Source organism: Monosiga brevicollis, genomic scaffold (genome assembly GCF_000002865.3).
Source record: "Monosiga brevicollis MX1 MONBRscaffold_22 genomic scaffold, whole genome shotgun sequence".
NCBI lineage: Eukaryota > Choanoflagellata > Craspedida > Salpingoecidae > Monosiga > Monosiga brevicollis.
In genome coordinates, this window is record NW_001865059.1 from 214,287 (window position 1) to 238,867 (window position 24,581).

General features: G+C 55.7%; 7 protein-coding genes across 7 annotated transcripts in view; 4 read left to right on the forward strand and 3 right to left on the reverse strand.

The window, feature by feature from the left end:
- The window catches only part of MONBRDRAFT_33629 (uncharacterized protein), a 3,180-nt gene extending 1,884 nt beyond the window's left edge, over nucleotides 1–1,296 (forward strand). Inside the window, exon 4 of the mRNA XM_001748257.1 lies at nucleotides 70–1,296. Coding sequence (XP_001748309.1) covers nucleotides 70–1,270 — 1,201 coding nt within the window. The 3' untranslated portion in view covers nucleotides 1,271–1,296. The remainder of the gene's footprint in view (nucleotides 1–69) is intronic.
- A 625-nt stretch (nucleotides 1,297–1,921) lies between these two features.
- MONBRDRAFT_10537 (uncharacterized protein) lies at nucleotides 1,922–8,850 on the reverse strand (the record flags this gene model as incomplete). Its single annotated transcript, XM_001748330.1, has 15 exons — nucleotides 1,922–2,335; nucleotides 2,456–2,536; nucleotides 2,630–3,493; nucleotides 3,589–3,744; nucleotides 3,857–4,276; nucleotides 4,398–5,741; nucleotides 5,881–6,285; nucleotides 6,455–7,087; nucleotides 7,203–7,265; nucleotides 7,366–7,501; nucleotides 7,669–7,785; nucleotides 7,914–8,024; nucleotides 8,140–8,216; nucleotides 8,476–8,634; nucleotides 8,734–8,850. The coding sequence occupies 15 exons, from the start codon at nucleotides 8,848–8,850 to the stop codon at nucleotides 1,922–1,924; spliced, it is 5,097 nt and encodes a 1,698-aa protein (XP_001748382.1).
- Nucleotides 8,851–9,860: 1,010 nt separating this feature from the next.
- On the forward strand, nucleotides 9,861–12,073 carry MONBRDRAFT_38241 (uncharacterized protein; the record flags this gene model as incomplete). The annotated part of the gene is made up of 7 exons (XM_001748258.1): nucleotides 9,861–10,161; nucleotides 10,430–10,566; nucleotides 10,720–10,757; nucleotides 10,848–10,912; nucleotides 11,040–11,495; nucleotides 11,638–11,931; nucleotides 12,044–12,073. Exons 1-7 carry the CDS (start codon nucleotides 9,967–9,969, stop codon nucleotides 12,071–12,073), a joined length of 1,215 nt encoding a protein of 404 aa, XP_001748310.1. The 5' UTR covers nucleotides 9,861–9,966.
- Nucleotides 12,074–13,793: 1,720 nt separating this feature from the next.
- On the forward strand, nucleotides 13,794–16,770 carry MONBRDRAFT_33631 (uncharacterized protein; the record flags this gene model as incomplete). The annotated part of the gene is made up of 8 exons (XM_001748259.1): nucleotides 13,794–13,841; nucleotides 13,961–14,027; nucleotides 14,136–14,293; nucleotides 14,402–14,518; nucleotides 14,689–15,744; nucleotides 15,853–15,954; nucleotides 16,071–16,157; nucleotides 16,247–16,770. The coding sequence occupies 8 exons, from the start codon at nucleotides 13,794–13,796 to the stop codon at nucleotides 16,502–16,504; spliced, it is 1,893 nt and encodes a 630-aa protein (XP_001748311.1). The 3' UTR covers nucleotides 16,505–16,770.
- Nucleotides 16,771–17,271: 501 nt separating this feature from the next.
- Nucleotides 17,272–19,195, forward strand: MONBRDRAFT_27856 (uncharacterized protein; the record flags this gene model as incomplete). The annotated part of the gene is made up of 9 exons (XM_001748260.1): nucleotides 17,272–17,353; nucleotides 17,494–17,557; nucleotides 17,661–17,742; nucleotides 18,125–18,305; nucleotides 18,436–18,490; nucleotides 18,568–18,643; nucleotides 18,719–18,812; nucleotides 18,917–19,047; nucleotides 19,166–19,195. The coding sequence occupies 9 exons, from the start codon at nucleotides 17,272–17,274 to the stop codon at nucleotides 19,193–19,195; spliced, it is 795 nt and encodes a 264-aa protein (XP_001748312.1).
- A 191-nt stretch (nucleotides 19,196–19,386) lies between these two features.
- Nucleotides 19,387–20,061, reverse strand: MONBRDRAFT_10541 (uncharacterized protein; the record flags this gene model as incomplete). The annotated part of the gene is made up of 1 exon (XM_001748331.1): nucleotides 19,387–20,061. The coding sequence occupies one exon, from the start codon at nucleotides 20,059–20,061 to the stop codon at nucleotides 19,387–19,389; it is 675 nt and encodes a 224-aa protein (XP_001748383.1).
- Nucleotides 20,062–20,965: 904 nt separating this feature from the next.
- MONBRDRAFT_27857 (uncharacterized protein) lies at nucleotides 20,966–24,341 on the reverse strand (the record flags this gene model as incomplete). Its single annotated transcript, XM_001748332.1, is given in 5 exon segments — nucleotides 20,966–22,465; nucleotides 22,485–22,538; nucleotides 22,580–23,998; nucleotides 24,084–24,172; nucleotides 24,278–24,341. The coding sequence occupies 5 exon segments, from the start codon at nucleotides 24,339–24,341 to the stop codon at nucleotides 20,966–20,968; spliced, it is 3,126 nt and encodes a 1,041-aa protein (XP_001748384.1).
- Nucleotides 24,342–24,581: the final 240 nt, after the last annotated feature.

A 24,581-nucleotide genomic window follows, 5' to 3' on the forward strand; every position in this document is an offset into this window, starting at 1 on the left:
CCCCGTGACAGCGTTGGATGCCAGCAACCAATACATGACCGCCATCACCACACCACTGGGAGGCAATAGCATGATTGCACCCTTTGCCATTCGTCGAGATGGGAGCATTACAGAAACCCTTGAGGGCCTGCCAGAGGCAAGCTTGGAGGTGGAAGACGCCAACCCACTGACCGGTTGGCCCCGGGAGAGTTGGATTGTGCGTCCCACCCGAACGCGTCGATATCTCGATACCATGCGCATGGTTAAACACGACCCTGTGGGGCCCTGCGCTGTCATCTGGACCGTGGGTGTGCCCAAGGATAGCCTGGTGGACGGCCTCGAGCAAGCAGCGCTCGATGACATTGTGCGTGCGGCCGTGGTGGCCCGTGATGCTGCGGCAGCTCGCGCCACCACGGGGCCGGCATTCAAGGCGGTCACAGGCAACATGTGTGGGGAGGTTGCGGTCAACTTTATGCTGGCTATTGACAAGCTCATTTGGTTGCGCATGGGTGAAGTGCGGCAACAGTCACTCGCCGAACGCTACCAGACCATCATTTTGAATGCGCCACACAGCGCCTTTGCCAAGGACCTCCCGGAGCGATGGAATGGCCTCCTGGTAGAGCCGAGCCTGGAACTGCGCAACGTGCTGGCCCTCATCGCCTCACCATACCGCCGTGTCGTGGCGCTTGATGTCGAGAATGTAGTCTGCCGTTCCACGTGGGAAAGCATCTTTGCTGTTCTCGAAGACGAAAACTTTGTGGCTATGCAAGCCAGCACTCCAAACAGTGGAAGCTGCAACCGTGCTGACCTACCGGTTCCGCCGGTACTGCTCTCCTATCGTGCCAGCGGCAAGCGATACATCGACGAGCATGAAATCAGTCCAACACTGATGGCCATTGACTTGGGTGTGCTGCAAACACGGCGCTTGCTGGTCGCAGTGCTCGAAGCTTGGGTAGCCTTGGTGGAGTTTCAGGAGCACCCGGATCTCGATCAAACCCGGTATGGATGCGTTCACAACGTACAACTCGCCTTTCGACAAGCCATGTACCTCCTGCAACAACACATTAGCATTCAAACCTTCCTGAGCACAAAGCAGAGCGAATGGCAGTGCAGGACTCTGCATATTGGTCCTTTCTGCACGTTTTTCCAAACCCCGCACCGCATCAGCCCCCCAATGAGTGCCCTCTCCATTTGTGGGCCCCATCAACCCCGCGATGTCCCTGAGAAGCACGCGGTTTCCGAGGACCAAGCCTGGACTACCCTCGATCTCGGGTCCCCGTGGCCCAATTAAGCGTCTTGTTCCATGCTTGCCCAGCGCCTTTATTCCAGCAACACCTGCTGTATGCCAGAGACATAAAAATTTTACATGTTAATCAACCCACATGCCTCGAGGCCAATCGTTCCTTCCACTCTCCCGATGCTTCTCCCATTTGAAACACTAGCGACCCTATCTAAGAAGCGCTGCACAGTGATGCTGGATAAACAAGAAGAAGACATGGGTTTTGCTGGGATGTGATAAAGAGGGGAGCTCATAAAGAGACTTTGATAATACCGGGTTGCCTGCGGCTGCTTGTTGCGATATAAGCACCACAGGACCCGAGCACAGATTCGTGTAATCACTCAACATGATAATGATGATGTGAACATTATCATTGTCGGAGCCAGTCTAGTAAACACTCTGCAAACGGTCGCCATTTGCGATAAATTCACAAAAATAATCGGAAAATTTGTGCGGTTCAATTCGCAGGCGCCGAATTGCTTGCAAGAATCCCACACCCATAGACACGCTCATTGGCGTTTCATGCTGTACATGCAGAACACACTACACGGTCATATTTTGACATACACAAGAAACAATGCGGTGCATCCGCTCGTCGTCCAGGTCCTACACAGGCCTTTGTGGTGTTGAGGCCCTGTTCACACCCAACGGACATACGTCGTATTAGACTTGGCTGGTAGGCAGTCGCAAGCGCGTGCCGAGCACGGAGCGCGTGTTCTCGGCATAGTAGTAGACCAGGTCTCGCTTGGCCTTGAATGTTTTATCGCTGTGCGCCAAAGCAACTATGATCGATATGAGCGCAGCCAAATTGTGAGTGTAGGGGGACTTGAGAGCCCGATGCACCCCTGCTTTGTCCACGTAGTGGCTGACGTGTGTCATCATCAGACCAGCTGGTCTGATGATGTGTGTGCCACATGCTATTCTTGCGAGATGGCACTTACTGCGGTTATCCTTACGCCGGACCACCTCAACTGATCGCAGTTTCCAGTTCTTGTCGCGATAGGTCAGAGTCGCCACATGACCTTTGTGCTTGGATTGATGCATTACAAAGGCGCCGGTTTCGTACGGCACGCGGTTCTGTCGGGCAAAAGATGTGGCGTCAATGTGCCAGACGGAAGGTACACTTTCCAGCAGTCTTGGCTCTCGACCCCAGGCTACGATGCGGCATTTAGCAAGAAGCAAACTCAAAGGACGCACCTTGACTTCGTTTTTGGTGTAATCCATCTGAAGCCAGGAATAGTCCTCGTCAATGATCACCATGGACGAGCGACGTTTTGACTGCATAGCATGCCATCGCACACAAAAGGCAAAAAAAGTGAAGTGAGATCAGAGCATTAACACGACAAAGCCGTATCCTGCTCGTGCACCCACCTCGGATCGGCTGCGAGGACGCGTTGGCAAGGTGTCATCGGCCGAGCGACGCGTTTGGGTGTATTCAGTAGACTTGCGAGGGCGGGTTTGGGTCCCTTCATTGGCCTTGCGCTGCCGGGTCTGAGTGCCCTCGGACACCTGGCGTGAGTACCGGCGAGGCTCTTCCTCGTACACGCGATAGGCGCCATTTGCGCGCGAATGTCGATGGCCACCATGGTGGCGGTGATGTTCATGATGGTGATGGTAGTGGCTGCGATTTTCGCCGTGGCTTCCCCGACCCCCGTGACCCAGGCTGTCGTAGCCGCGGCTTGACCGGCCTTGACTCTTATGGCCGTAGTCATCATGTTCAGGCCGCGAGTAGCGGCCAGAGCTGAGGCGGCTCTCGTGGCGCCCTGCATAGCCACGGTCAGCATGAGACCTGCGCTGGCTTTGATATCGGCTCCTGCGATGGCGGCGACGGCGTTCGTTGTCGTAGCGACGGCGGCGCTCAGCCTCATCGCTGGAAACTGAAGACAAGGAAGAGTTGCTGCCGTAGCGGCGGTGCCCACGTGAGTCGGATGACTCGTGGTGTCGGGAATGCGAGGACGAATGCCCGCCGTGGTGGTGATGGTGGCGATGGTGACGTTGGTGATAATGCTTTCGGCCGTCGGAGTTGTGTTGACTATTTGAAGAGGGAGCCGGCAGGGCCAGCTGATTGCGGCGCAGGGTGCGAGACGAGGCCTGGGGCTCATCATTGGCGAAGAACACCGTATTGTTGAAATCCAGCGTGCCCGAGTTCTGCAAAATGGCCCGCGACATGCGTCTTTGCTTGTCAATGGTCAGTGTTTCCTCGCGGTGCTGTGCCATTGATGTGGGGTAAGCAAGCTACCCAAGAGCAATATGCCAGATACATATAGAATGAGGAGGGCCAGGAGCACAGTCTTTGTAAGCAGGCCGGCTAGATGGGCGAGGGGACCGACCTGCATATTGCTTTGGCCACGCTGCATGTGACTGCTTTGCTGTTGTTGCTGCTGCTGGTTAAACATGTTGCTCTGCTGAGCCGATTGCAGCTGTAAGACCGAGTCAAACTGTCGCAGACAACACTTGAGCACCGCTTGGTACTGTGAGTAATATGCCTAAGCGCCAGAAACACAAGGTGGTGGTCGTGAGATAAATCACTAAAAGTCTGCCTGTCTGTCATTGCTCGCAATGTTGCCCGTTGTTGCCCGCCCATGGGTTTCAACGTACCACCATGTCGTGCAGGGTAGAGAAGGTCTGAGAGGTGTGCCGACGCAGTGAAAAGCCCTCCTCGTGCATCACAATCAGCTCCTGTTCAACCATGCCCTGAAAGATGTAACACAGCACAAGACTAGCTTGGGCGTGGTCACTGGGGCGCACAATGAAGGTGCCATCTGGCTTGTCATAGATGAGCGAGAGGGCATCCTGCTCGCGCAAGCCAGTCACGATCCAAGGAGCTGTCTCGCGCAGAAAGCCCGTGACAGGACCGTTGGCGTCGGTTTCATAGGTGTACACGTCTTCTTGAGTGCGGGCCGAACGGTCGCCCACCATCGACACTGCGCCCATGGTCAGACGGCGGGAGGAGGCTCGCTCCTGCGCATCTTCACACAGAAGCACGGGTAAGACTCGCTTGTGCTGCGAATGAAAATCCTGTGGGCGTCAGAAAAAAAAAGGGGAGGGGGGGGGAAAGCGGTGTTTAGCATGTGCATAGCGCATGGGTCGGTTTGGCCCGAGCATGTGAGGCATTGTGAAATTTCGGCAAAGCTCGTACCACAAGAGAGCGCACATCCGGGAAAATACGCTGATCGTCGATCATCAAATGCAAGCCAATCTCGTTGTCCCGCTCGTCAATGTCAACGACAATGAGCTCATGCAAAATGCGATCCCCATTGACAAAGCTCAGCACCATGCACTCGGGAACTCGCTGGGATGAGCGAATGACAAAGGCCCCGTCCTCGCGGTTGGCAATCGTGTCCAATGCTGCCTCTCGCGAATGGGGGTGCAACATGAGCCAAGGATAGCGACGCGTGCCGAGAATCCCACTTCCCGGCTGTAGGTCGTTTTGAGACGACTCACGCCGCATGTCGGCGCTATGCACAGGCCCGCTCGGGCGGGGGTTAGGGGATGCATTGGGGGATGCACCAGAGGTGGGGGCCACGGCGATGGGCACGGTCAGGTGATGTAGCAGGTTTTCCTGGCTCGGGTCGCGATGATAGTTGATAAGTACGTCCAAACTAGCAAAAACGGTGTTGGAGTCTCGCACAACAAAGCCGTCCTCGATGGTATCAACCAGTGCGTGGTGTGTTTCGTTCTCAGCTGCGTAGGAGATGACATGGGCATTGGTGGTTGTCGAACGGCGGACCAAGAACACGCCATCGGGCTGGCCATCAAGGCGGGTCTCGGCTTCTTCTCGTGACATGTTGGGGTGAAACCAGTCATCCGTTTGCAGGGGCTCCAATTCGGCACCGGGACCGGACGAGGCTTCGTCGCGCCGAGACAGAGGCTCGTGCTTTGGCGTGGGTTCGGCATCCTCACTCAGCAGCTCACCAAGTGGACAGCGCAACCCGCGCTGGCTCGAAGAGGAATAGTAGTCGACAAAGGCTTGAAGGGTTTGGAAGCGAGCCTCGTGGTCTCGCAGACCAATGCCTGTCTCCACAGCATCCATGTGAGCATGCTCCACTTGGCCCCCGCATGCATAGGAGAGCACCCAAGCCGCCTCCTCTGAGCCGTCACGAATGGCAAAAGTCCCATCGGGCTTGTTGACCAGTAATTGCTCGGCACGCTCGCGATCCAGATCCGGGTAGAGCCACGCCTCTGCTTCTAAAGGGTTTCGCAACGCATCAGCCACAGTTGCACGCCCACGTGTCGAGCAGAGGAGCTTCAAAGCGGGCAATTCACCACACGTTACAAGGATGTGACTCGAAAACGTACCAGCTTCCATCGCCAAAATGGGCACCTCCTGAGCGGCATCGCGGTACAAATTGAATGCAAGATCATTGCTCGGCACAAACGAGTAAAAGTCAATCAGGTCCATAAAGGTAGCAAACACGTATTTGCTTGACATGATGCGCACGCCCTGTTCTTCGTTTTGAATGAAGTATTTGCCAATGTCCGACTATCGACGCATGCGCATGAGATTGAGTTTCAACCGTTTGGCCGGCCAGGGGATGCAGCAAGTGTAAGGTCTCCTGCCAAAAACAAATGAAACAAACAGCACAAACGGAAAATCTCCCAACCAGATGGACTGGACATACCCCGCGCAGAATCTGCAGGCAAAAGTCTTTCGACCCATTCTTGGGATGCAACAGGAAGGAGCCAACGGGGCGAGTTTGCAAGGTTTGCACATCCTCAATCGACGGGGTGAAGTTGAGATACCAAGGCATGCGTTCATGACGAAAGGGATCTGTTTCTGGTGACAACAGAGGCGGCTGTTCCTGATCCTCGTGGTAGGCGCTGTGGTAGGCCACCAGTTCGCTGAGTGTCTTGGCAATGTACGTGGTGCCTTCCAGCTGGATGCCTGAGTCTACTGGCTTGATGGCCAGATCAACATTGGCGCCGTCTTGGAGGACTTCAAGCATCAGCTCGCCGTGGCGCTGGGGATTTTCACACACGACAAAGGCACCATCTGGTGCCTCAGAGTCGTCCAAGTCTGTCAGAGCCTACATGTATTGCAAAAAATTGGTGTCAGGCGATTCGCCACATTTGATTAAGCAAAGCATCAAGGCACACACGCGAGTGGGTGAGAGATCAGGGTGCTTGGTAACTGTTCTGTTGAAGCTGGGCTGGGCGGGATGAAGCGAGATGTGCTCAACCTAATCAGGAACGTACAGCAACATGGTCTGTCCCAAAGTACCAGGTGGCGGTCATGGCAAAGGGGTCCACGTAGTCCAAGTTGAGGGAGTCGGCTGCTGAAACACCAGAGGTCATGGTGTTGGCTGCACGCTTGACGCGGCAATGAAACAGATCCTTGGCGCGTTCAATTTCGCCTTCAAGGCCATGGGGGGCTGCAAGGGCTTGCAGATCCGCCGTGGAGGCGTTGGCAAATGTGGCACCCGTCATGGTCTCGGTGGCTAGAACGGCGCTGAGCTCGGGCAGACTCACGTGCTCAAACCAAGCACGGAGGTCGGCATTGTCCCAGGCATTTTGACTCTTCATCTGGCCATCGGACATGCGCCGCTGCCATCCTAAAGCATCACCCATCCAGCAGAATTCGCCAATGGCTGGCTCCTTGAGCTCACTCAGCCTACCAGCCACACGTAGTTTGGTTGCGACCATCAACTTGAGAGGCAACGCAGCAACGGCATAATTCAGAAACAGTATTGGGTCTACGTTCACGAGTGTCAAGCGGCAGCCAAACCTGTTGGCCAAATGCGGGTGTGTCTCGCGCAGGCTGGCCAGAATCTGGTCGGTCATTTTGTAGACTTCCTCGTTGGTATCAGCATCAAATACCCGCAGGCGGCCCTGTGGCAAATGACAACAAAGCGTTGTTGGCTTGATGAATGAAGGCAAACGACAGAGTTTTTTAAAACTTTGAGCAACGCAGGTCGGCGGTGCCAAAGGCAGTGCATAAACTTACATTGGTTTCGCGTACGTAGAATGTTTGGCGATGGCGTTCGACAAACAGCGGGAGTGTGATGCGCTGTAACAGCAACGGTGCAGGGGAGTCTTTTTATGAGTTTTCGGCGAGGAAAACAAGGCAGGGGCAGGGGCAGGGGCAGGGGCATGGTCGTGAAACGTACGCCTCGATCGAGAGCGTCGCGTTCAGCGATGAACTCGTCGGCTTCCCGTTGCATCATGCCAAATCGCTCTTGCAGCATTTGCGGGGTCAGCTCGGCAAGAACGAGGCCGTCAACTTTTTGCCGGGCAAAAGCATGCCTATTGCCAAAGGCACAGGTGTCAAGACAAGAGTCCGCGGCAATGAGCGGAAACGGTGGGGCATGGGATCCGTTGCCTCATTCAGGGAAAAGAAGGAAATGACATCAAAACAAAGCAGGGGATCCAAGGCAACAAACTTGTATTGATCAAAATGGATGGTCTCCAACCAAGCGCAAACGTCGGCGATGCGCATGGGTTGGCCCACGTTGGCCTCGCCCTCCCGGGGGATGACAGCTGCGTTGCGGCTGTCCAAGAGCTGAATGCTCAGGTCTCGTGCGCTTTCCCTGTTGGCCAAAAAGAGAGAAAGGTTGAGTGGGCGAGGTATTGTGCCGTCAAGAGAGAATGGGGGTGTGCCATTGCTGCGGCGAACAAGCAAAAAAGCGCGATGAAGGCGACCAAGCACGCAACGCACTGGTAGGCCGCAATGAGAGCAGAGAGGGTGGGGAAGACATTCAAGCTTCCCGAGATTCGAATGTCATTGTCGGTGAGTGCCAACGGGTACGAGTTGACGTTGCCATCATGGCTATTATCAGGAGCAATGGGATAGGGCATCAAGTTGAACGACGGTCAGCACGTGATGGCGTCAAAGTTGAAGGAGGGGGTGGCTGCTGGCCATGACAATGGACGGCACGACTCACTTGACCAACAAAACAACTTCCTGCTTGGTGTACTGGACAGCGAAGCCTCCATCAGCGTTGGGAACCAGCTCAATGACCTAGTGCGGTGCATGAAGAGGTGAGGTGGGATAAAAGAGGGCATGGGCCTGCCATGTGTGTGTGGGCAGCGCAGATGGCGTACTTCATCTGTGTTGCTGGTAGGATGGAACCAATCCGCTTGCCACGCGGCGTTGTCAATGACGTTCTATCAAGATGCAAACGTGAGAGGTCGTGCAGGAGCGGGGGCCATCGGCGCCGGTCAAGGCTGACTCAATTGCATTGCATGTGGTTATTGTGTGAAGCGGAGGGTGAACGTACGTTCATTTGGGGAGAGTCTTGGTGGATGGCTTCGTCGAAGAAGCCCGAGCTCTGCTTTTGGCGCAGGTAATTGCGTACGTCCGTGGCCATGGGGTCGTTGCTTTGGGCGCGAGCAGAGTTGGAACGGCCCTGCTGAGCAACAAACTGATGAATCTTCTCCTGCATTGATGGGACGGCGGGTGTGTGAAGTTGGATGAGGGAACAACGCCCAATGCATGCAACTGCTACGGGCGAGGTCAAGGGCTGGGCAAAGCTTACCACGGGACCAGCGGCACTTTGAGAGCTGGTGGTGAAGGCAGCGCGATTCTCTTGTGGTTTGGGCGTGACAAGGGTTATGTTGGGATCGTCGTCGCGAGCCGGCCGCGGGGCGGCCATGTTCGAGGCGCTGCTGTTTCGGAACGCGGGTGCGAAAGCAAGGGTGGAGGCGCCACAAAAAACAGAAGACTGGCGGACACCCTCAAAGCTGAGGGCGAGAAATGGCAGGGGGTAGATGCGATGAGCGATCGAAGCGCAACGGGTCCGTATGACGACAGACTCTTGCGCCTAGACAAGAGCAGCTACCGGGGTTGGAGCTCTCGACCGGCGACAAAGGACGAACCTCGAGTTTGAGGGGACGCAAATGGCGCAAAAAGGCCCGGCCGAGCTGCAGTTGAGCTACAACGAGGCAACGTTGTCCAGATGAGAGGTGGAGGAGGAGGGCGAGGCGTTGGGCTGGCGCAGGGAGTTTTAGTGGTGGGGCCAGGGGGTGGGCTGGTACGGCGGCTGTAGCTTGTCGTTGTCCTGACAATGGCGTTGCCTGTGTCAACGACGTCGATGCCAGGCAACGCCAGCCTTCCGAGCAGAGTCACGTACTTGAGAGACGAAAAAGACAATGAACTGAAAGTGAATCCAGCTCAGTTGCAAACACCAAGTAATAGCAAAAGGCGACCAAGCCAGTGGCTCATGGCGCCTTAATCAAGGAGACGCTCAATTTGAGATACAGGTTGCAGGGCAGCCGTGTCGGGGCATCGGCAACCCCCGCCTGCCATCCCATGCATACATGCACGCAATCAGTCGCGGTGACAGAAAATGATGACAATGATTGTCATCATGCCATGATCTCTCAAATCTCACTTCCTTCGCCTACAGACCCTTCTTGCAAGTCTGACAATTGTGTGTGTGTTAGTTGTTGTGTTGTTGTGGGAACTTGGAGGGTGTTGTGTGTGTTGCATGGCCTTTACACTTGTTGTTGTGACTTTTGTGTGTGTGTGTGTGTGTGTGTGTTTGATCTCTCTCACGAAAAGCATGACAAACTTGCAGGGCCTCCCCTTCTCTGCTAATTCACCTTGCGAGTGGGTGTATCTCTGGCGGTAGTAAGCAGAGGTGTTGTATTTTCTCGACCGCCTGATCACCACAGCCTCGCCCCTCTGCCTTTGCGCCTCAGCTCCAGCTTCTCTCTCTCTGTCTGTCTCTCTCTCTCTCGCTCTCTTCCCTCTCTCTCTCTCCGGCACGATGGCCAGCAAGCGCGGTGTCAACGTCCTGAGCAAGGCCGTCTACATTGTGGCAGCCAAGCGTACGCCCTGCGGTGCGTTTGGTGGTTCCTTCAAGGATCTGACCGCGACCCAGCTTGCGACCGTCGCCACCAAGGATGCGCTGGCCAGTGGCAACGTCGACCCCTCTCTCATTGACACGATCCACGTTGGCAACGTATGTGAATCACTCGACGTTGAATGGCAGTGTGCCCCGCTCGTTTCCTGCCAGGGTGTTTCGCCGGTCCATGGTCGTCCCATGGTCGGCGCATCCGAGGCTCTCTGCCAATTCTTGACTTCTTTCTGTTGAGCTGAAACGGGGAAAGGTGCTGTGGCGCTGTTGAATGGCGCTGCCACGCACACGCATGCACGTGCTGACCACCACTCTTGCTTGTTTTTCGCTCTGCCTGATTTTTGGCTCGTTTGGTGCCTTGACCGATGCTCAGGTTCAGCAGACCTCGACCGATGCCTCGTACATGGCGCGCCACATTGGTCTGCACGCTGGCTGCAACATCGAGACCCCGGCCCTGACCCTCAACCGCCTCTGCGGCAGTGGTTTTGAAGCCGTCGCTCAAGCCGCTCGGTACGACGGTCATGTGATGATGATGAGCATCAACAAATGTTTTTGTTGATGTTTTTTGTATCTGGCTTTGGCCACCGCCGTGCGTGTGTGGGTGTGGGTGTGCATGTGCGTGTGTGGGCAACCTGGCTCACCTCTATCCTTGTCATTCTCTAGTGACATTGTGCTTGGCGAGGCCGGCGTCAGCTTGGCTGGTGAGTCCTGCTCCGCTAGGCTTTCCACACCTCCTTCCCATCCCACCTGCCCTATTTTCTCTTCCTCACGCACACCATCGGTTCCATTAGGTGGTGCCGAGAACATGAGCCAGGCCCCCTATGCCGTGCGCAACATCCGCTTTGGTACCAAGCTGGTTCGTTCTCGTGCCGGTCGATGCTCCAGCTCGCAGCTTGCATGTCGTGTGTTTTTTTTTTTTTCTTTCTTTTTTTCCTCCCTTAAATGATGCTCACACTTTGGTTTTGACGCGTGCACAATGACAGGGCACCAGTCCTCAAATGGAGGATACGCTCTGGGCTGGTCTGACGGACCAATACTGCAACACCCCCATGGGCGTGACTGCGGAGAACTTGGCCGAGGATTACGCCATCACTCGTGACGACTGTGATGCCTTTGCTCTGCGTAGCCAGCAGCTCTGGGGCAAGGCCCACGAGGCCGGCATCTTCTCTCGTGAGATGGCCCCCGTGGAAGTTCAGAAGCGCCGCAAGACGGTTGTCGTTGATACGGACGAGCACCCCCGCCCGGAGACTCGCCTCGAGGACCTGGCCAAGCTGCCCACCGTCTTCAAGAAGTCGGGTGTCGTCACGGCTGGCGGCAGCTCGGGCATTTGCGATGGTGGTGCTGCCCTCATCCTCGCCGATGAGGACTCGGTCAAGGCGCACGGCCTCACACCCCTGGCTCGCGTTGTCGGCTACTCGACGGCTGGCGTGCCCCCCACGGTATGCCTGATGCTTTCCCATTGCGCTTGCCACTAACCACTTGCATCTCGCCGGGCGGGAATGGATCCGATTCTCGGCAACGCTCATGCCGTCCCTCTGCCTTGTGTTCTGATCTTCTTCTTCGTCTTGGCCTTGTTTGCAGCACATGGGTATCGGCCCTGTTCCGGCCACCGAGAAGCTCCTTGCGGCCGCGGGTCGTACCATTGCTGACGTTGACCAGGTGGAAATCAATGAGGCCTTTGGCGCTCAGTGCTTGGCTGTGGCCAAGGCCCTCAACATTGATCACAGCAAGTTGAACATTCACGGTGGTGCCATCGCCATTGGCCATCCCCTGGGCATGTCTGGTGCTCGCATCCTGACCCACCTTGCCCACTGCCTCGCCAACGACGACAACACCAAGCTGGCTCTTGGCACTGCTTGCATCGGTGGCGGCCAGGTGCGTTTGAGCGTTGATTCGACTTGTGGAAGCCCCGGGCACGTGCGTTGGCGATCCCATAGCCTCATGTCTCCTCACATTCTCCCAATTTGCGCGCTGATTGGCATCGCAGGGTATTGCCGTGCTCCTGGAGAAGGCATAAACTCGGCTCGTCCATCCTGCACCCCTTTACTTTTGCTTTTGCGTGCCCGGGCTGGTTTCTTCCCCTCCCAGAACGTTTTTTTCATTTGATCTGTGGCATTCCAAAATTGAAGCTCCAAAGCTGGACCCGCATCACCAGCATAGTAGCCCAATCCACACCGCCAACACGGGATATCATCAATCCCCCATTCCCGTTCTGCTCTTGTTGGCGTACGCGGGCTTGACAAGAAAGCACGCACATCGGTTCTTCATGGCCACGCGAGGATCACTGCCAGAAAACAACTCGGAGCAAATCCACCCCATGAGTCAAGACGGAAGCAAGTCCATCTACACCCGGCTCAGCGCAACCAAAGCCATGACCGCGTCCAACATCACGTGCCTGATACACACACACACACACACACACACGGAAATGTCAGACACACCATGCGTCGCTACCAAGTGTAACTTGAATGGGCTTGCCGCTGCAAATGTTTGATGGCGACGGGCGGCGACGATGACCGGCGGCGGCGAGCGGCGAGCGGCGATGGTCGGAGTAATGGGCAGGGCGGGGTGAATGGTAGCTGGAATAAAGATCGAGGGGTGGAGGCTCGAATAGGGTATCGGTGAGGCTTGAATGGATGGACGAGATCAAGCTGCTCAAAGTCAAGCTGATCGTGTGACACGTTGGTCTTTTGCACATGCACTCGGCTTGGACTTTTGGCTTAAGCCCTCTTTCTCCACTTCTCTACAGCTTTTGCTAATTTGATCCTCATCTCTGTTTTTACCTTTGTTTCAACTTGAGATAAAGTGAACGAATATCGACAGCCTCTGGCTCTGAGTCAGTGCTTGTGTGCCTCTCTCGTTCAATTTTTCTGTGCGCGTAAGTGTGTGTGTGCGTGTGTGTGTTCGCGTGCAATTCGGCAGCCGGTGGCGCGCATGTGGCAAAGTGCAACCGGTGTTGCAAGGCGTAAGGATGGACATGAAGATGGAGGGCATCATCAGCGCCCGGAGAGGAAAGATGTTGTGGCGGGAGCCCTGGCCTTTGAGACGAGAAGATGCAAGGGATGGGCACACACAGTGACTGGCTGGTCCATGCAGTCCTGCAGAGCGCTACACCGCTCGCTCTGCTCGTCGGCGTTCAAATGTCCTCCCGCTGGCGAGGATGACATGATTCCTTCTGCATGCATGCGTGTGGAAAGGCCCCTTCTTTGTTGTGGTGCTGGTGGCGGTGTCCGGTGTTCCTCCTCTTTCAATGCGTCTGCCACTGCACAGCCACGCTCATTCTCAACGATTCGGTCTTAATGGCTCCGTGTGCCACGTCGCGATAGATCTCCGTCACAACGCCGCCAGCCCCGTCTCTTGTAGACAAGACAATCTAGATTTCGGCCTAATAGCTACGGCCGGCTTGTCTGCCGCCCTCTTAGTGGCCTCTAAGCTTCTTCTGCTTGCTCTGGTTGTTGCAAGTGAGTGCTCTCATCTCGACCTCATCCCGGTCTTGCCGGCACAGTTGTTGGTCGGTGCCCCTTGGATCGCTCGTGTTTATGGCTCCTGGGGCCCGCCTCTGTCCGACAGAGGGGGTCTGGGATTCGAGGATCTTGCGTGCCGGCTTCTGAGTTTGGCTGACACCCAACAAGACAGCCTCTACACCATGCTGTGCACTCACGCCCGCTCCTCTCCGTGCAGCTGTTGCAGACTTTTGAGGCGCTCAGGTGCTTCCTTGTTCTCCCGGTACCAGGGCCATGTCCAAGCGCAACAGTCTTTTCCGACGTGCGGAGAAGACCAAGAGTGTACGTGGCACATGCACCTGCACCTGCGCCTGCGAGCTCGGGCACGCCCCGCCCGCTCGTTGACAATGCACCCTGAACCTTTTGACTCACGTGTCTTTCCTCAACTACCACTTGTGTAGCATTATCCCCAGCGTGAGGTGACCGTCTCCCGGAACAGCCAAGGCATTTTTGGCTTTGAAGTGCGCGGTACGGATGAGCTCGCCCCGCGATCCACTGGCGTACCAAACCAGAGCGACCCGCACATGCTTTCTTGCTTAGCATCTTTGCGCGTGCTGACGGCCGTTGGCCTGCTAGGCGGTGTTGAGAATGATGTCATCTCCCATGTCCACATCCCGAGCAAGTCCAAGATCAACTGCACATCCGGCTCACTGAAGGATGGCGACCTCATCTTCGTGGCCAACGGCAAGAACATTATCGGCGAAACACATGAAATGGTCACCGATCTCATTCGCGTATGTTGCAACTCAGCGCCCGCAAGACTGCAAACCCAAGTGCTCGTCCATCATGATGTTGCAAGCTCATCGCAACTTGGCCAATCGCGCCCTTGTGCTCCATCTTAGAATGCCGGCCCCCAGCTGCGTCTGGTCGTCTCCTCGCCAAAGGATTCAGACTCGGCCAAGTTCAGTCACCTGGTGACCTTGAGCAGTAACATTGATCCGCAAACGGCCAAGTTGCAGGTATGCCACCCCCCTTTTAAGCATATCAGCTTTGCTCTTGTTGTTCGTCCACCAGATAATTTTTTTCTTTTTTTTCTGTTTTTTTTTTTTTTTTTCTTTTTTCTTTTTCGCGAGCTGGATATTGCTGGCACAAGTTATTTCACGTTGTGCGGATCTTGCACTTGTATTAGGCCGAGGTTAAGCAAAAGCTGTATGACATGTCGGCGCGCTTCACAACGCGGCCCATGCACCCTTCAGAGATGCAGGGGCGAGAGTTCAACTTTGTGAGTGATCAAGAGTTTGATCAGCTTCGCTCTGCCAACCGCTTCATCGAGTGCAGCAAGGCCGATGATGGCTTTTGGTACGGGACGGTCAAGCCCAACAAGGACCTTGCCAGCCGTGACAATCGCGAATCGCGACGAGCTGTTCTGGAAGGCCGTGTGCACGCTGATTCTACAAAGAAGTCTGCGCCAGGCGCTGCAGCCAACGGTGTCGCGGGCACAACCCCAAGCAATGGCGCAAACGCATCTCGCGAGACACCACGCATCGCCGTTGACGAGCCTGACACGTCAGTCGTTTCAGATGCCAACGCTCAAATCCAAACAGTGGTGCTGGCACGGCGCGATGGCCGACTGGGCTTCTCTTTCAAGGGAGGCATTGAATTTGGCGTGTTGCTTAGCGTGCGTGAAGTTGAGCACGTGGACATTATCTCCACTACCAACCGCGGGCTCAAACCCGGCGACTGCATCTTGGCAGTCAACGGCGTATCCGTGGCCGGCTGCACGGTGGAAGAGGCGGAGGCCATGATCACCAAGTTGGCTGATCCCGTCGAGCTGACCACCACCTGCTTCCCGCCCATTCAGCGCCAGGACAACCGCCCAGGCTATGTCAAGCTGAGCGAATTTCTGCACGAGAGCGCGGCTGACACGGAGGATCTGCGCCAGGCCAAGATTGACGTCAAGCGTGACATTTACGGCCTGACCGTTCCTTATACCACCCGTGCTCCGCGCGAGGGCGAACAAAATGGCAAGCACTACCACTTCATCTCCCGCGATACTTTTGATGAGATGCGCAATGCCGACAAGTTTCTCGAGTGGGGCGAGAAGGACGGTGTACTTTACGGCACCCCCAAGCGCAACCGCGAGGTCAAGGCCAGCAACTTTCGCCGCTCTGCCTCCTTTGCACACGTGCGCGGGAAGAAGATTTTCCGTCCCAACTTTGTCACCATCAATCGCAAGGCCGGCGAGGTGAGCGTGCTGGTTGACTTCCCATTCCCGCCCCCTGCGCGCATCTAAATGTGACCACGCGTAGTCTGACAGGGTTGTTGCCTTGAACCAATTCTTCTTGTTTTGCAGGCCATTGGCTTTGATCTCCTCTCACCAGACGGCCGAACTTTTATCAAATCTGTGCAACCCAACAGTCCAGCATACCAGGCCAAGCTTCGGGCAGGCATGCAGGTATGCAAGGCTCGCCGTGTTGGCCGTGTGCCGGGAAACGATGCTGGCTCTGCATGATCTCGCAGCACAAAAAGTACCGTCCCCTCAATTGCCTTTGCCTTTTGCATTTCTGATAGATCATCAGCGTCAACGGCTCAGACGTGACGGAATCCAGCTTTGAGGACATTACCAAAATGATTTCCAGCAGCGGTGACCGCTTGACGGTAAGCGCTTTGACGTGATGTTGTCGCATATTTATCGATGTCCAGGATTTATCAATGACCCTGGCTGATGCGTGGGCATGCGTCCTTAGTTGTCAGTCAAGTACGATCCCAATGGCTATGATGAGGTCTTGGCACTGGTGTCAAGCGCTACCCAGAACCCTGCGACGGAAGGCACCACTGGCAAGAGCAAGAGCGTGTGGAAAACATATGCGTTGTATGGCAGTGCAATGGCGGCAGCTGTGGCGGGGGTCGTGTACATGTATGTGACCAACCATGAGCTGTTTGGCCAATCTCAAGACGACACGGCCGTCTCCACCCCTTTGCCGGCTCCCACTCCCATTGCCTAAAGCCGCAGTCTGAGCATCATGAAACGGCGGCAGCTAGAACAAGCCGACTCTTTAGCTTTTGATCCTTTTCCCCTTGCCTCCTCCCCGCATGATCCCTCTTGCTGATAGGAAGCCTATTATTGTCTTCCTCGCGGCCACTGGCTGTGGCTCCCGAATGTAGAGCGTGCTGTCACCTTTCTCTCTTATTCTCCTTGTTATTGTCCTGTGTGCATCTTTGCGACGTGCGTTCAAACCTCTATTTTCTCCAGTTGAATGGGCAATTAGCTACCCGCCCCGTGTTCTTCACCAGATCTACCCACCCCCCCCCCCCGCCCCCCAAAGAAAGGAAACAGGAAACCCCTGAATGATCGATCACACACACACTCTCACTCACTCACTCTCACTCACTCACTCACTCACTCACTCACTCACTCTCACCCTTCCACGGAGAGAGAGGCACTCAGAACGAGAGACATCGAAAAAAATTTTTTTTTTATTGTGTGTGTGATTTGTGATTTCGTCTCTCACATTTCCTCTCTCTCTCTTTTTTTTTTTTTTTTTTCTCTTTTTTTTTCCATTGGCAGCGGCATTTTAATTTTTGTTGCAAGCGCGTCTTCGGGGGCTGTATTGGCCACTGGGGAACCGAGGCAAGGTGTAATTGACCTTGTTGTCACAGTTTGTCGGGACGACGTCACGGCGTAAGGTGCGCTACGCGTGGGGCTGATACTTTGCTTGAAACGACGAGCAACAAACACGCGAGCACCTTGCGCGTCTACAGCCCCGCGGCCATGGCAGACGAATCAGTATGGCTCTTCACGGATGAAGAGGTGCAACAAACGGCTTCAGTGCGAAATGGCATCTCGTGGCCCGGTTCGTATTGCAGCGGGTTGCTGGCTGCTCTCCTTGGTTGCTGGCTGCTCACCTTGACAAAGTGTTCACCTCTCGAGTGCAAAGCCGTGGGTCATCGGTCCGGTAACCATCTGCCTCTTCCTGTTACGCTTCCTCCGTAGAGGAAAAGGTGCTACGCTGGAAATGCGTGGCGCACATCTATCAGCTCGCTGGCTTGTTCAGAATGTGAGCCCATTGTCCCCGATGACTTGAGCGTGTGTCCTGATCAAGCCGTGAGCTCTCTTCAAATGCTCACTTGCTATTGATGGATGACATCTCGTTTCAACAGACCGGGTCTCTGCGCTGCACGAGCTGCCATTATTCTTCATCGTGCTCTCATGGCACAGTCTTTGACTCAGTTTCCCATCGCGGTACGCGCTCCGACTCGAGATGCCCACCACTGTTCATACTTGTATGCGCTCACGGTTTGGTACTTCTTATTTTTTTTTTAAACCTGTGAATGAAAATCCCCCCCCTGCACTTGGATGATCGTTGGGTCATTGGCTGGGCAACGATGACTTGCTCAGCACTCTGCTGTAGCAGCGTTGTCGCTTGCGTTCAAGTCTCACCACTTCCCGACGGGCCCGATTCAACTACACCACGGGTTTCCTTTTACCCGCGTCGCCGCCGCTTCCAAGGTGTGCCTCGAGCGAGCCAGGCGCAACTTAAAACACGTTGGAAAGAGAATTCATTGATAGGGCCTACGCTCGTTTTCCAACTCACGCCCGCCTGCATTTGGGTTTCCTCTGCCAGCTCATTACCGAAGGTCGCAACTCAGAGCTACCCAAGGATGTGTTTCGCCTCAACAAACTCGGGGCAGAAGACGAGTTCCTCTGTGCATGCATGGTCTGCGAGCGCGTCTTTGCCGCCTCGGTCATGTTTGAGTTTGAGATCATGCCGCCACAAACGCTCTTCGCCTTTCTCTACACCAAAGGTAGCTCCTTTGCCATTTCCATGTCGATGTCCACGCGGTCCCCTCGGCACTGTGTCATGCCTCAACCGATGCTCGTACGAACAAGCCTTTGTTAATGATATTTTTACTCTTCTTTCTCGTTTGGCATCAGACATCGAGGGGCGCAAGGGCATCATGTATCGGTGTTGGCGCACGTGCAACACCAGGTTTGTCGGCCGTGCCTGCTTTGACGCAGGAGAGGTTGCTTGACCCGCGCTCATGTGGACCCATTCCATCGTGCTAGCATGGCCCTGACCATGTGCCTAAACTATGGACCGCGTCTGCATGCGGCCGCGATTTTAAAAATAACGCTAGATCACGTATGTATTCTCGACGCTCCATGCTTTTGCCTTGGACTCGCCTGTTCCAATCCTCATGATTCGCGTTCTGTGTAGCATTCCGACTACAAGGCAATGGTCATCCCGGGCGATTTGACAGAGGCACAATTTTTCGAGCGCTTCTTCATTCCCGATGACGGCGCCGACACGGGTTGGTACTCTTGCGGGTGGAGTGCATGCTTATACTATTTTCTCATACTATTGTCTCTGTTCACCCAATTCAACTCACGCGTTGGGTTTTGCGCATGGGCCCAGACGAGGCCATTCAAGCGTGTCTGGCCAGTCAGATTCGCGAGGATGTCTCACACAGCACACCACTAGCCGTGGTGACGGCTGTAGCACAGCGAATTCGCGCGCAGATTGACCAATATAGCTCCATTAGCAAGGTCGGTTTTGGTCTTTTGTCGTGCTGTCCGGTTTTGCTTCCAATGACCACAACACGACTCATCTACGATCTCGCGTGCACCGGGCATCAAATCTTGGCCGTTGGGGTTGGTGTGGCAGGGTTCGGAGCATTTTGTGACAGGCTACTAGTCGCGCAGGGATCTTTTGCGTCAACAAGCGGCGGGGTGCAGACAGGGTGCACGAGGTTCCAGGAAGGACCGGCGTCACGTGCTGCTCTGGCTGTTGTATTGGTGGTTGCTCGAGTTGCTAATTGAATCATAGTTGACAGTGGTAGTGGATTCGATTTCAGTTGGAGCCTCTTGCTTGCTTTTGTAGCCTGGCTACCTTTGCTTCCCCAGGAGGCGGTTAATATTGAGCTTGGCTACCTTGGGCACTCGGCGAATGGTGAGCGAAACTCGCGTCTCGCGGACGCGCTGCTCACCCGGCACAAAGGGCTGTTGAAGCTGCGATGCGTTGATAATGCTGGCGTCGAGCGTGTCTGTGGTGAGCTCTTCAATGCAATGCAAGTGCTGGTAAAGCAGCCCGTGCACCAGAACGAGGCTGTTGGGTTCCAGCAGTAGCCCAAAAGGCTCGAACGGTGTCTGGGCCGGGCACAAAGGGTCAACAGGATCGGGCGGAGCCCCATCATCGTCAGCTCCTGCTTCGGTTGCGGGCCGGGGATGTTGGGTTTTGGGGGAGAAGCGCAGCACGGTGTGACCGCCCAGCGACACGGTGGCGATTATAGGGTGGTAAAGGGGTCCGTCCTCGTGGGGCATAATGCCCTGGCCCGGCTCGTACTCGTTGATCAGGACGTGATTTGCTGGCTGTGCTCCGAAAAGGTATGGCTCTGTCTGACTCTCCTCAGTGACGCGCACCGAGACTGCGCTCACTCGAGCAACGATGTCTTGGAGCCAACTTGGGAGCGGCTCTGGTATCATGCCTGCACCAATACCGATGAGGATGCATGGGTGATTGCGGGGCGAGAACGTAGCGAGTGGGCCGGGGGGCTCCGGCATGCCAAGCACAACGGCAGGGCCTATGTACCTTTAGGGCTGGGATGACCACCCCAAATCTGGAGACGACGATGTGCCAAGGTTGTCCATTTGGGCTTGGGTGCTGCATAAACGGCCTGCCGGAGCCGAGGTGAGCACGAGCTTGAACGACCAGTGAAATCAAGCACAGACACCAACCTCTAGCAAGCGTCGCCCCTCTGAATCAGACACAAAGCCAGGAAAATAGTGATAAGACTCTTGTACTTCATGACCACGACTGGCCCTGGCCCTGGCCCCAGCTCTGGTTGCCAGTGTCCCTGTCGCCGTCGACATTATTGCTGCATCTGAATCTGCCACCATACAAGCAACAGCACACAAGGAAAAAAAATAAGAGAGAGAGTGAGAGAGAGAGATAGGTACTGTACAGAGAAAATTAATTTTTTTATGTGTGTGCGTGTGTGTGTGGGGGAGCTGATCTGATCTGAGCTGATCTGAGCTGATCTGAGCTGATCTGAGCTGAGCTGATGGATGTAGTACATGTACTATCAATCAATAATCAATTCAAGGGCTGGTGTGGTAGACGCTCAGGCATATCCGAGTAGAGACACAGATGGGGGTGCCACATGTCCACAAGAACATAGATTCAGGAGCCAAGATTCATTCACAATTATCCTCTCCCGCCCGCACAAGGGGAGGAGAGGGGCAATCAGCAGCAGTTTATGGGGATAAGATGATAAAGAGCTCACAGGATATACAACAGGGGTAGGACAAGGCAAAACGGACGTGGGGTATTAATGGGAACGACAAAGGAGGCATCACCAGGAAAGCACTCGCTTTCCAACCATTCCAAGGCAGCGCAGTGCCACCGCCAAAGAAAGCCAGAAACGCCAATGAGCATGGTTGTTGAGTTGACAGCACCTTTTCCACACTACCAAGACACAAGCGGCCGAGGTAGGTCGGTTTGGCCGGCAATCATGTAGAACGCGACCAGGGCAGAGAGATTCGGTTGGTAGGCCGTCGACTTTTTCAGGTGCAGACCCAACGTTGAGTCGTGAACTTGAACGTGGAAATGCTTGCCGTTGGCGACCATGGTCAGAGTCGCAAAATTATCGTTGCTCTTGCGCACGATGAAAGCGCCCTCCTTGTGGGGCAAACGCGCCAAAGCTTCCTCGCGGCTCAAATTGAGGCAGCACCAATTGGAGGTCGCGGCACGTTGGTCCAAGCGGTTGCCCACGCTTTCACCGGCCAAGTGGCGATGATGGGAGCGACGTCGGCTGGCAGAGCGAGCGGCTGCCGGAACGGCGGCATTGGGGTCCAGTAGGGCACGAGACGAGCCCTTGCGGAGCATGGGTGGCACGGCACCGCTACGCGGCGGTCCATGCGGTGGCACGCGAGTAGAGCTTCGCTGCGAGGCTGAATGCTGCATGGAGCGGCGGCTTGGCCCTCGACGCATCATGCTTTCCTGCTGGCTGACTAGGCCTGGATGCAACGGATGCTTGAGCTCGCGACGCGGTGCCTCAAAGAACTCAATCAGGTTTTGCAGCGATTGGAAGGTGTGATGGGGGGCGTTGTTCAGGAAAAACACCTTCTGATCATCGCCAACCATGCGAACGAGCTCATGATGAACCTGGCCTCGGAACATGTAGCTGAGTACGTAGCAATCAGTGCGCGATTCGCTGCTGCGAACGACAAAGGCGCCATCGGGCTTGCCCGCAATGACTTGGAGAGCCGCCGCCTTGGGCATGTTGGTTTGCAACCATGCCGGCTTCTCCGTCAGGGTTGATGGATCTTGAAGGCCTCGGAATGAGGCGTTGGCCCGGGCTTGATCGCCTTGGCGTGGCAGACGCAGCCGTGCTTCCAAATGTTGGAGATCATGGCCTTCGCTCGAGCCGTAAAACTCAATCAGCTCCCGCAAAGTAGGACGCGCAAAGTTGCGCAGCTCAGTCAGGCAGTAGCCCCCGTTGTCTGGTAGACGCTCAATCTCGTGATGGTGCAGAGCACCATTCAGGACGTAGGTCACGATGTGGCGCCCGGGCTCGTCCATATTGTCACGAACCACAAAGCTACCGGTGGGCTCAAATTCAATGAGCGCCACTGCTTCGGCGCGCGACATTTCGGGCTTGTACCACGGAGGCGTGGCCTCACTCGGCGGTGACTCTGGACTTTTGCCCCCGCTTCGCCTCTCGTCCTCCTCATTCTTGTCCGCACTTGCCTCGGCCTGGGCCAAGGCTGCAGCTTCCTCGGCGGCCGCACGTTCCGCTTCGGCAGCTGCAACGGCTTGTCCATCGCGCAAAGTCTTGAGCGCCTTGAGATCCATGTATGGGCCTTGGTGACCCTTTTGAGGCTTGCTGGGTAGCACGGCCTCAGCCTTGTGCTGCAGTTCGGCGTTGAAATCGGCTCCCTCGCCGTTGAGGAAGGCTTGGAAAATCTGGTGGTGGAACACGCACAGCCATGGTGGTCAGAGATGAGAGAGCGTAGACATAGCGGCTCGGACAGCGTGCCTGAATGGGTGGGAACGCGATAGTGGGTCAAAAATACTCACCTCTTCCTGCTCCTGCGAGAGTGACAGGAGCTCGGGCGGGTCCGAGTTGGAAGAGCAATAATGGCGAACCAGCTCGCTGACATAGTGAAAGCGTGGCACAAGCGTGGTGGCCACGTCTTGAAGCTGTAGCCAGGCCCCTGCCTCGTCGTGTTCGATACTCGCGTGCGCGGGCTGACCCGAGGGTGCCACATAGGTGAGCAGGAGATGGTTTTCCGACTTTTGGTCATCGTACACGACAAAAGCACCCTCAGCGCAGCCTTGCAGCTTGTTGGTGGCCCGTTCCGGGCGCTCGATATTTTCGCTATAGTAGTAGCCGGCATGGAAGGAGAGATCATCCAAGCGACAGTAGATGCCACGAGCAAAAAGCGATTCTTTGAGCGTCCCGGCAATGTTTTCTTCGGAAAAGGTCACGTGGTGGTTGGAGCTTAGGCGCGAGCCATCGTTCAGGATACCTCGAAGAGCCATGGTGGGTGGGGCCACGATGACCTGGATATCCTGATTGCGCTTGCTCTTGCGCTTGCTCTTGTTCAAAAAGCTAACTGGGGTCGTCATGGGAGCGTATCCATCGTGAATCTCATCGTTCTTGCTCTTGTCCTCTTCGTCTTCATCGGTGACAATCACGACAGCCCCTCGGGTTGGGCCGGTGGGAGCGGCGGTGACAGGCGCTGGAGGCGGAACTTCTTCTCCGTCCATGGGCCGCGAACAGGCAGAGCACATGTTCTGTTTGGCGCTTTGCTTTGCGTTGCAGTGTGGGCAGTGACGCACGCCCCGCATGCTGGGCGATACGCCCGCTGAAGCAACAAGACCATCGTTGGTGCCTGAAGACACGCCACGCGACGGCTTGGAGCGGCGGGAGGGCACAACGGGGCCGCTCATGGCCACTTGGGCCCCCGTGGTGGCGCTGAGATTGATGAGATTGCCGCTCTCATCTGCGCGGGTCAGAAGTGCAGAGACATCCTCTTCAGCGTTGGGCAGGTTGTGCTCTGTCGACAAGAGATTGGCCGGGGCTTCATTTTCGGTCGGGGCCAAAACAGCTGGATCCAAGGGACAGGAGAGGTGCGGGCCATCACTTTGAACATCGTAGTGCTGACTGAATCGAAGAACAAGCTCGGAGAGACAGGAAAGGGGCTCTTCCGATTTGCCCAGTACCAAACCTTGGGCCGTGTTGTGAATGAGCGCGTGGTGGGTTTCGTTTTGATGCCGATAAGCCAAGGCGAAGGAGCCGGCCGTGGCTGGCGAGTCGCGAATGATAAAGGCGCCATCGGGCTGATGCTGCAGCGTCTTCATAACGGCAGTGTTGGTCATCTTGGCAAGGTACCAGGGCGCACTCCAGGCTTCTTCGTCGATGGTCGGATTGAGCAGATCCTGGTTTACGTTGGAGAGCAAGTCGTCCGCTGAATCACCTCGCGAGACTTTTTTCTACAGGCGACCAAGTATACATGAGCGTGCGTGCGGGCTCTACTGGGCGGGCGGAAAGGGCAAAGAATGGGCTCCCGAGTCTGACCTTGTCGCCAAAGTGATCAAATTCAAACGACTTGGTCCAAGCAGCCGAGTTGCCGGCAAGCATAGTGGCGGTCATGCCGGCGGCATCCACTATGAGGTCGAGAAACAAGAGGTGGGGTTGTAAGATGTGGCAGGGCGCGGAGGATGGTGGTCAGGGTGGGGCACTGTCGGAGCTTGGTACACCATGGTTCTTACCCTTTGCAAAGGCTGGTCCGGCGTTGCCCGAGGGCCGACGCTGGCTCTTGTTGGATTTGAACATGGTACCGATACCGGACATTTACGGGTGTCTCGAATCGCGCGGCTTGAGAAAGTGTGGCCCAAGCGCAACGGCCAAGCCGCTCAGGCCAACAACAACTGGGGGCTGACTGATTTGGGAGATGAAGTCAGGGGTCAATGGAGGTGGCGACGGCTGGACTGCCGTTCTTCTGGTTCCACAAGCTGTTGTTGGCAGAACGAAGAAAGGGCGACGCCGGCACTGCCACTGCCTCGTGTGAATAGC